The sequence below is a fragment of the Saprolegnia diclina genome (genome assembly GCF_000281045.1).
Source record: "Saprolegnia diclina VS20 unplaced genomic scaffold supercont1.25, whole genome shotgun sequence".
Lineage (NCBI taxonomy): Eukaryota > Oomycota > Saprolegniomycetes > Saprolegniales > Saprolegniaceae > Saprolegnia > Saprolegnia diclina.
This window is the reverse complement of record NW_008246092.1, coordinates 610951-621563: the sequence shown is the minus strand read 5'-3', so window position 1 is coordinate 621563 and position 10613 is coordinate 610951. Positions and strand designations below refer to the sequence as shown.

The 10613-nt window shown below is 56.4% G+C and overlaps 3 protein-coding genes across 3 annotated transcripts; 1 reads left to right on the top strand and 2 right to left on the bottom strand.

Moving 5' to 3' along the window:
- Positions 1 to 82: 82 nt before the first annotated feature.
- On the bottom strand, positions 83 to 1592 carry SDRG_08450 (hypothetical protein; the record flags this gene model as incomplete). The annotated part of the gene is made up of 2 exons (XM_008614338.1): positions 83 to 124; positions 174 to 1592. 2 exons carry the CDS (start codon positions 1590 to 1592, stop codon positions 83 to 85), a joined length of 1461 nt encoding a protein of 486 aa, XP_008612560.1.
- Positions 1593 to 4131: 2539 nt separating this feature from the next.
- Positions 4132 to 6228, top strand: SDRG_08449 (hypothetical protein; the record flags this gene model as incomplete). Its single annotated transcript, XM_008614337.1, has 1 exon — positions 4132 to 6228. One exon carries the CDS (start codon positions 4132 to 4134, stop codon positions 6226 to 6228), a length of 2097 nt encoding a protein of 698 aa, XP_008612559.1.
- A 338-nt stretch (positions 6229 to 6566) lies between these two features.
- Positions 6567 to 8783, bottom strand: SDRG_08448 (hypothetical protein). Its single transcript, XM_008614336.1, has one exon. The coding sequence runs from the start codon at positions 8686 to 8688 to the stop codon at positions 6610 to 6612; it is 2079 nt and encodes a 692-aa protein (XP_008612558.1). The 5' UTR covers positions 8689 to 8783; the 3' UTR covers positions 6567 to 6609.
- Between the last annotated feature and the right edge of the window lie 1830 nt (positions 8784 to 10613).

The following is a 10613-nucleotide window of genomic DNA, read 5'->3' as shown; positions in this document are numbered from 1 at the left end:
TACGGCCGCGGCGCCACAGTCGAGCTCTTGAGGTCGTACACTTGCTTGGCGACCGCCGTTTCCGCGGGCGGCGAAGACTTGGTCACAAAGAGGTGGAGGCGCAAGTTGGACGAGAGACCCGTCGCTTCGTGGAACCACTGCTGGAACTGCGTCATCATGCGGAGGTCGCGCACGTGCCAGACCAAATGGACTTCCTGCGACGGCGCCGTGTACAGGACGTGCATGATCTGGGCCATGAGCGGGGTGACACCGATGCCGCCGCCGATGAAGACCACTTTTTCATACGACGCCGGAACGAGTGCGGGCGAGACGTACCCGCCGTCCATGTACACGACGGGGTCGACACCGGAAGCCGTGCACTGACGAATGTACTCGTGCACCTGGCCGGACCACTGACCGAGCGTCTTGATGTACACCGTGAGCGAGCCAGGCGTGTGCAGCGGCGTCGACGCAACGCTGAACGGGTGCCACTGCGTCTTGGAGACCGACGGCACCTTGAGGTAGACAACGTCGCCGGCTTGGTACGACGTAGCACACTCGAAGGTCAACTCGGTCACTTCGTGCGGGTACGCGGCGGCCTTCTGGATGACGACCGGCGCTTGGATGGTCGCAGACGAGAGCATGCGGTTGCCAATGTAGAGCACGATGGTGGCGAAGAGCCAGATGGCAATGTTGCCCCAGTGCATGATCGCAAAGGCCGTGGCGGGAATGAAGAGAAAGTGCGTGTAGTAAAACACCTTGTAGTAGTGGCGGCGCACGTACGGGAGCGACGTGAGGCCCATGACAAACATGCTCAGGAACGAGAGCCAGCCAAATGTGTTGATCCAGTTCATCTTGCCTTCCTTGGCCACGTTGCAGTTGAAGCACGGCAGCAGCATGAGCGACTCGTTGTCAGCGATAAACACTTGGACGTAGAACGCCGTGTGCACGGCCGCGCAGAGGATCACGACGATACCGAGCCAGCGGTGGTACTTGACACCGTGGGCGTACGGAATGCCGAGCCACTCCATCCAAAAGCAGTGGCGCGACGCGGGCAGCGCGAGGAACACCATGTTGTACAAGGTCGAGAAGCCGAGCGTCTTGGCCGCGGTTTCGATCTTGGCCTGCGTCTTGGTCGTGGGCTTGATGCGCGGGCTATAAAAGTAGTAGAAGAAAACGACGTTGCCGACGACGACGAGAAGCAAGAAGAGGACCTCGCCGTAGCTCACAAGCGACCACAAGAAGCGCGGCTTGCGCTGGAGCATGTGCGAGAGCGCCGGCACCGGGAACGTCGCGCCTCGAGTGGCCAAACGGACGATCAAGTAGGCGACAAAGAGCGGCAAAATCACGGCGAAGAAGAGGTACGTGTAGTTGACCATCTCCGAGTGGCCAGAGTTTTTGACCTTGGGGTTGATGTCCCAGAGCGGGTTGATGAACGACGTCGTGATGGGCGCCGTCATCGGCGTGTAGATCACCGTGATGGCAAAGATGGAGTAGAGCATGAGCAACCCCGCGACGATGTGCGGGACGAGCGCAAACTTGGGCGGCGCTGGCTTGGCATCCACGTGCAACTGCACATGTTGCGTTGGCGTTGAGATGGCGTGGAAGGCCATGCTGGCGACGAAGCAAATTGAAATGTGAGCCTCTCAAATGCCACCAAGCTTTGCCTGGCAGTCGCCGATTTGTTGAAGACGATGCTGAACTGTTGGCCCGGCGCTTGCATGTATTTTGAGTGGAGCTGCTTGACAGCCTCACGTTGCTCCTGCGGGTAGAGATTTCTCGCAGCCTCCGGTACGGTATCTTTCTGGATGATGGTCAAATCGGATTGGTTATAGATAAACCAATCAGCATCAAGATTCTCACGGATTGGCTAATGGCGGGCCCCCGAGCGCGCCGAGAGTCAAGTTGGCCCTGGCGTCAAGTGCCACATGGGACGTTGACAATTGCCGCATGGCATTGCATAGTTGAGCGAAACCCAGAATGTACAGGTGCACGGCCGTCTTATTTGGCTGCAAGGAGCTTCGATTTCGAAAGCGATCGGTATCTGGAAGCAGCGAATCGCGGTGTGAAGACTGCTGTGCTCACGAAGAAGTGGCATTGAGACAGCTGATAGGATCTACTTATTTGTAAATGGTGGCGTTATCTATCTGAAACATCGGCCAAGATTCCGTCCTGCAAGTTGCGGCATCGCCTCTGCCCAATCTTTTTCACTTGGCGTTTTGGTTTTCAGCTCACACTCTTCATGGTACCAGAATAATATCAGCACTGTTCACAAGTAGTTCAGCTGTACTCGGGGAGGAGTATTCGACGAGCGCCTTCCTTGTCTCTTCGCAGCCTCGAATTCGTTGGTCGAGCATGCATCGCAGCTCGCGGGCGCCCGTGACGTCAACGGCGAGAATGTGTACGGCCCACGGTGCCAACAATTGCTGTTGCACTCAACGTGTGCTGCTTTACACGACGACATATTCTTCCTCGTCGGCAGCAGTCATATAAACAAATATAACGTATACGATGCAGACTTCCCATCCAGAGATGCGGCTGGAACGCATCAGTACAACGAACGCACGTGGCCACCCAATGGACCACAGTACTCGTCCTCTATTCGTACGCACTCGTAGCCCACACTCGTGTGGATGGTCCAAAACGTTGAACGCTGCCCACAGGGCTGGGAAAGCGAGACGAAATGAATTCCCATGCTGGGAAACGACGTCGCATCCGGCAATCTCAGGTACGCAAAAAGCAGCATGCGTGGTCGGACCGAAGCCGTGTAGTCCCATGTGTCCCTTCGTTCGAGGCACGTTAGAGCGCGTACCGTTGCATCCACCAACATGCAACATGCATGCTAAGTGCCACCAAGAGTACTACAAACTCGTGGTACAGCTTCTCGTTATTTCCATGAAACAACGTAGCTGCTAGCATTAGCTGGGGCCAAGCATTCAGTACGTATGATTCTGGGCCCGATCGCTTGCGAGCTTTCGAGGCTTGCGCACATCTGTGGCGGAGATTCGACAATTGCAGCCTGGACACGCACCCAAAGTAGTTGGACTGAGCGGTATCGATCGTGCCTCGTCTGCTGATCAAAAAGGTCGTGAACAGCCTATCACATTCTTGAGGCTCTTCGTCCTTTCCGGCATGCACGCTGTCCCTAATGGCGCGGAGGACACTTGCGACCGGAACGAGTGGCAGGCGTACCCCCAATATGAAACGCCCAATGGCGTTGTTTGTTACTGTACGATGATGTGGGTTGGTCAATGCCCAAGAGAGGTTTGGCTAAGCCAAGTCTCAGGACATTGATTAGATTTGGCAGCCGAGTTGGCTACCACCGCGGTCATGGCACCACAAAGGCGCGCGACGCCACTCGAGTTGCCTCGCACGACTGGAACGTGGCGGCACCACGATGGTTCTGCTGCCCAAAAGTCGTTGTGCCGCGAGCTATTCATTCTATCAGTACCACACACTGCGTCGCTTCCAACTCGCCATTCCCTGCGATACCGGATGCTGTGATATCTGCCATCGACCAATCATACCTTTGAACGACGACGATTGGACATGCCTCGGCCAATCAAGCAGTGGATGAGACCCAACCGGCAAAGGGCTAGGGTTAACATGCGAGAAACGGGCAACACGGCAGGGACGTTACATGGGCGACGCTGGCGCGCTGGCAACTCGATTCTGTCGACCGGCAATTGCATTTGCTCTTCACACGACCTACAGCGTCTGCTCCCTACACACATGCATCTTCTTGCAGGCGGCCGACTGTGACCACCAACATGCCAGTCATCAGACCAAGTGGTCAGAGGACCGTTTCAAAAACAGCCGTTTTTACCCAACCCCAGGGTGAGTTGAATTCAGCCGCCAATCGGATGCTCGAAACACAACGATTGGACGCGTCTCGACCAATCCCTGCGTCGCATTGGTAGTCAAGATTTGCAAAACGACGCCTCCACACCACACCACCGGGACGACAGAATTTTTTGTGGTTTTGCCACCGGGACGACAGAGTTTTTGTGGTTTTGCACCACGACATCCTTTCGAACATAGGCGACGGGTCGCTTTTTCTACCACCAGCACAAACAGGACGGTGGCCTCGCACTGCTCAGTTGCCATTTCGCCTCCATCTCGGCCTCGTGTTGTGCAGCGCGGCTCTGCAGAATGGCTTCATACCCCGACTTCGTCGCGATCGCGACGCCCAAGCCAAATGAAGCGCTCCATAACAACTCGGATGTCGACGAGACCGCCCCGACGACTTGGAAAAACAAGGTCGCGCTCGCGGCGCATTGGGCCGTGGGCGCTATCATGGTCTACGCCTTCTTCGCCCTCACCGTGATGTACACGTCTATGACGGGTCCGATCACGACGTCGTTCTTCAACCCGCTCTGGGGAATCGACCCCAACGTCAAGGGCTCGGGCCACGCCGAAATGATGAGCTATACGTACCACTTTTTCGCGATCATTCTTCCGGTATTTGCGGCCTTTCTGCTCGTGCGTTTGGTCACCAAGGGCGCAACATTTCCGATTCCATTGTTCTCGCACATGCTCCAGCGCAAGCCACGCATCTTTCGATCGCTCGTGAGCTACGGCGAGGCTTTCTTTTTGCTGCTCGTCACCGGCGGCAACATCATCTTCTTTGCGTACACGTACATGCTGCGCGTCAAGCCCACGAGTACGACCCAAGACAAGATCGGTATCGCTGGCACGGCGCTGGGCTACTCGGCGTTGTACAATATGGTGTTCCTCGCGCTGCCCGCGTCGCGCCACTGCTTTTGGATGGAGTGGCTTGGCATTCCATTCCCGCACGGTGTCAAGTACCACCGCTGGCTCGGAATCGCGACCATGCTTTGCACAGCACTGCACACGGTGCTCTTTATTCAAGTGTATGCGGCCAAGCACCGCCTCCAGAGTCTCGTGCCGTGTTTCGATTGCAACCTTGCGACCACCGGCATGCGGAATTGGATGGCGACGTTCGCGTGGCTGTCGTTCTTTTGTATGCTTGTCATGGCCGTGACGTCGACGCCATATGTGCGCCGCCACTACTACAAGACCTTTTACGCATCGCACTTTCTCTTCATTCCCATGACAGCCTTCGCAGTCATGCACTGGGGCGGTATGATCATCTGGCTCTTCACCTCGATCGTGCTCTACATTGGCAACCGCATGATGTCGTCGGCCACGGTATCCGCGCCCGTCATCGTGCAACATGCTATCGCGTATCGTCATCGCGTGACCGAGTTTGTCTTTGCGTGCGCGACCTCGTACGCGGCGGGCGACATCGTTTACCTCAAGGTGCCGTCCATCTCGTCGACGCAGTGGCACCCCTTTAGCGTCGCGTCGTCGCCACTGCACACACCCGGCTCGCTCGCCGTGTACATCAAGGCGCGCGGCGATTGGACCAACCAGCTGCACGCATATGTACACCAGTGCAGCGTCGCGGGTGTTGCGCCGGTGGTGTTTATGGACGGCGGGTATGTCCCGGCAGCGCCGGTGCCGTCGTCGTTCGACAAGGTCGTGTTCGTCGCCGGCGGGATTGGCGCGACGCCGCTCCTCGGTCGGGCGCTCCACGTTCTGCATGCATACGCGTGGCAGGACGTTCATTTTATCTGGCATGTGCGCGATGTGAACTTGCTGGTGCAGTTCCAGCAGTGGTTTCACGACGCTTCGAGTCTCTCGTCGCGCCTCCACCTCCATCTCTACGTCACGACGGCATCGTTGAGCGACGCCTTCACCGATACCGAGCGCGTCTTCAACCTCAAGACGTGTACCGTGCCCCCGCGACCGTTTGCCAACGTGTCGACGCTGCGCCAGGTGCTCTTGTTTGTCGGCGCCTTTGTCGGCGCCGGTACGCTCCTCGTTGCAGTCCATTACGGCAACAAGATCTCGACCATTCATCCAGCATATTGGCCGCTGCAGCGCTTCATGGAGTTTGCGGCGATCATTGTTGGCGCCTACTGGGCTTACTTTGTGGTCTTGATCAAGCCGTACTCGCCTGTACCGAGCGCGGGGTCGGTGGTCGACGACATACCCAAGGAACCTACGATGACGACCGAGGCATTCATTGAGCGCTATCATGTGCAGCGAGGTCGCATGGACTGGTCCATCTTCTTCGCGGGTCTTGGAGACAGCAAGACAGCAAGCTGGACGACGCCGACGATCGGTGTCTACGTCTCGGGCCCCAAGACGCTCTCGCGTGCGATCGATGCGCAAGCGCACTCGACGCGTTTTGCCGTGCACCACGAAGAATTTGAAATGTAAATAAGATCACCTTTTACGGGATCCGTAAACGTGGACGTGTGAAAATTGATCAAAAGGTGTGTGCTCTGGGATACCTGTACCAAGACAGCTTGACGACATTTTACGATGTACACCTTGACACTGCTGTGCTAGTAGTAGCATTCCGAGCGGCGGCAAAAAATCTTGTCCGAGACGTGGCCAATATGCACCCAACGCGGAGTGCACTGATCATATTTAACTAGATTTGACGACCCAAAATACAATGCACGTCCTGTTTGTAACCGACAGGAATGCTACCCACCTCAAGATCCCGTTCTGTTTCATACTACAAACTACCAAGTCACTAGTAATTTCCAAATACAATTACAAAAAGATTCAAAAGCTGTCGAGCCAGATCAATGCCTACAATTCAAACTCTTCGTGGTGCAGGTCAAAGCGCGACGCGTGCGTCTCGGCTTCGATCGCGCGCAAGAGCGTCTTGGGACCCGAGACAAACACGCCGATCGACGCACTCGCTGCCGTGGTGTCCGCGAGACCCGCAAAGAAGCGCGACCAGTCCATGCGACCCTGCTGCACGTTGTAGCGCTCGACGAATGCGTCAGTCGACATGGTCGGCTCCTTGGGATACTCGTCGACCTGCGACCGCGCGACCGGCATCGGCGTGTACGGCTTGACCAAGACAACGACGTAGGCCCAGTAGGCGCCAATGACGATCGCGAGAAACTCCACCAAGCGCTGCAGCGGCCAGTACGACGGGTCGGCGGTCGTGATCTTGGTGTTGTAGTGCACCGCGACAAAGAGCGAGCCAGCGCCAAAGAACGCAGCGACAAACAAGAGCACTTGGCGCAGCGTCGACACGTTGGCGTACGGTCGCGGCGCCACAGTCGAGCTCTTGAGGTCAAACACATGGTTGCGGCTCGCAATCTCAGACGCAGGCGACGTCGCAGTCACAAACAGATGCAAGTGCAAGTGCGACGAGAGACTCGTGGCTTCGTGGAACCACTGCTGGAACTGCGCCATCATGCGCGCATCGCGCACGTGCCAGACCAAATGGACGTCCTGCCACGACTGCGCGTGCAGCGTGTGCATGATCTGGCCGAGCAGTGGGGTGACGCCGATGCCGCCGCCGATGAAGACCACCTTTTCGTACGATGCCGAGACGGGCGCCGGCGAGACGTAGCCGCCATCCATGTACACGACGGGGTCGATACCGGAAGCCGTGCACTGACGAATGTACTCGTGCACCTGACCGGACCACTGACCGCGCGACTTGATGTACACCGTGAGCGAGCCGGGTGTGTGCAGCGGCGTTGACGCGACGCTGAACGGGTGCCACTGTGTCTTGGAGACCGACGGCACCTTGAGGTAGACGATGTCGCCAGCGTGGTACGACGTCGCGCACTCGAACGTCAGCTCGGTCACGTCGTGCGGGTGCGCGGCCGCCTTCTGGACAACGACTGGCGCCTGAATCGTGGCCGACGACATCATGCGGTTGCCAATGTAGAGCACGATCGTGGCGAAGAGGTAGATGGCAATGTTGGCGTAGTGCATGATCGCAAAGGCCGTGGCGGGAATGAAGAGAAAGTGCGTCGCGTAAAATACCTTGTAGTAGTGACGGCGCACGTACGGGAGCGACGTGAGGCCCATGACGAGCATGCACCAGAACGCGATCCAGCCAAAGGTGATGACCCAGTTCATCTTGCCTTCCTTGGCGACGTCGCAGCCAAAGCACGGCAGCAGCGTCATCGCGTCGTTGGCGGCCACATACACTTGGATGTAGAAGGCCACGTGCACCGTCGCGCAGAGGATGGTCGCGACACCGAGCCAGCGGTGGTACTTGACGGCGTGCGCAAACGGAATGCCCAGCCACTCCATCCAAAAGCAGTGGCGCGACGCGGGCAGCGCGAGGAACACCATGTTGTACATGGCCGAATATCCGAGCGCTTTGGCCGCGAGCTTGATCTTCTCCTGGGTCTTGCTGCCGGCCTTGACGCGTGTGCTGTAGTAGTAGTAGAAAAAGATGATGTTGCCGACAGCGACAACGAGCAAGAAGAGGATCTCGCCGTAGCTCACGAGCGACCCGAAGATGCGCGGCTTGCGCTTGAGCAGGTGCGAGAGGCCCGGAACCGGGAACGACGCGCCCTTGCTCACGAGACGCACGAGCAAGAAGGCCACAACGACCGGGAGGATCACGCCAAAGAAGAAGTACGAGGCGGTGACCATTTCGGGACGACCCGAATTCTTGACCTTGGGGTTGATGTTCCAGAGCGGGTTCAAGAACGTCGTCGTGACCGGCGCCACCATCGGCGTAGAGATCACCGTGATCGAAAAGACCGAGAAGGCCAAGAGGAGACCCGCGGTCCAGTGCGCCACAAGGGCGAGCTTGGACGGTGTCTCGACCTCGTCGACATCACGCTGGAGGTGCAGCGGCTCGTTGGGCTTGGGCGTGGCGACCGCGTGGAAGTCGGGCTGCGAGTGCATGCAGGCTGGAGAGCAAATTGAATAGTGATGTCAATGTGGTCTGTTGTTGTACGATGGAGAGGGCTAGGCTTGATGGCAGTGTGAAGAGAAGGAACGGTCGCAAGCGCTGTCCATCCTTCTCGTCGCTCGGCGAACGTTGACCTTGCGTTCAACGGATCGGTATCTTTGGCGGGAATACGTCGCAGCGATTGGGCAGGATTTGGCGAATGACTGTTGAGAATGATTTGGATTGGCTGTTGGCATGCAACGGGTGAGTCAAGCGGCGCGGAGGAAGCATCGCACTCCACTTCTTCGCTTACGAGCTCCAATCATTGGCACGTGACCTGATAGATGCGAATGGAGATTTCTGGTAGCGCTATACATACCACATGGGTCCTTCGAAGTTTTTCGATGACATTGGTGAAGTGGCCAGTGATCTGCCTACCACGGCAAACGAATCGCGTTACCAAGTTCAACGCCAAATTCGAAACGTTTCAGTGACTATCCAAAACAGTGCCCAGTACCCATAAATGCCCAGTGCCTGCAACTGAGCAAGCTGCGTTTATTACGTTCTGTCGTCGCAAAATGTTCACTTTACCGTGGTCGTGTACTGTGTTTGCTTTTCTGCCGGTATTCCTACATTCTGAACCGACTCCGTTATACCGTCGCTTGAAATTCGTATTGAGATCCGTGGAAGCTCCCCGTGCGAAGGAAGAGGAAGCATGCGCTGAACACACACTTGCTTTGAGTCTGTACCGGTATGATCCACAAACAGGTTGCCAAAAGCATCCAATGATCTCCTTACGCCGAGGCAATAAGGTCGAGTGGTAATTTCATTGTCATACAAACGATGTGTAGCCGCATTCACTTCGAGTTTCCAATCGCAAAAGTGCAGAGGAATGCATCAAAGTATCTCTCGAACGTCAACTTGTCTCATTCATTTTGGGTGCTTTGAACTGAGGCGTCAATGACGCGCGTCGCCTGCATGGCTTATCACAACAGGGAGCTGCAGTTGCTGCGTGGTCGCCGAAATGTCTTACATCTTGTGTGTGAGAGCGGGTTCATCGTTAAAAAGATTGGTCTGTCTCGTTTGCACAATACTCCGCATGTCCCGTCGGTACAACAACAGCAACAAACGGCTTCAGCACGATCATGCCACGCCGCATTCATCGTTGACATCGTTCTCAATTTCCCAAAAATATACTACGCTTCGAGGTGGAGGTCGCCATCCCGCACAGATGATGAGGTTTGCGGTACTGGGTATGTACCGGTATGCCCGTAAATATTGACAAGAGCCACAGCCCAGTGAACACAACCGCCAATTTGACACGCATGATGTCCGCTACAAACCTTTTGAAGGCGCTAAATAAGGAGTTCTGCGCTACATTGCGTCGCATGATGTCACCCTGGTCACATGATACTTGTGCATCTCCAGTCAACTGCGTTCGTATTCGCCATCAAGTGCAGGTGCTGTGGCCATCCAAGCCGCGGTTCCCTGAGCAACCAATAACGTATGTCGCCCGGCGTTGGAGGTTTCGAGTCACCTGTACACGAGTATTTTTCTATTTTTCGCGCGTGGCTGGAACACTAGAAGGACAGGGACGTGTGTGCCTGAAAGAACTCGTCTATCGCCGCTCAGCGGAACCGGTACTGACCGACCGAGTCGCTCGTACCACTGTGAGCATCAGCATCGTAGATCGATGATATCGTGAGTGGAAGACGGCCGCCACGACACCACAGTCCCAACCGTCAAACTATATATACGGCAGACTCGAGCCACGATCTTCGCTCGTCTTTGTCCCCTAACCCTTTGTTTGGTGTTTGCCATCAGCCAATCCAAACACTTGTGAACGATGATTCGCCAGGCTTTGGCCAATCGTTGCATCGACAACGCAGCAAAGATCTCGAACCGATGGCACGAAATACAACGCACAGCTAGCCACACG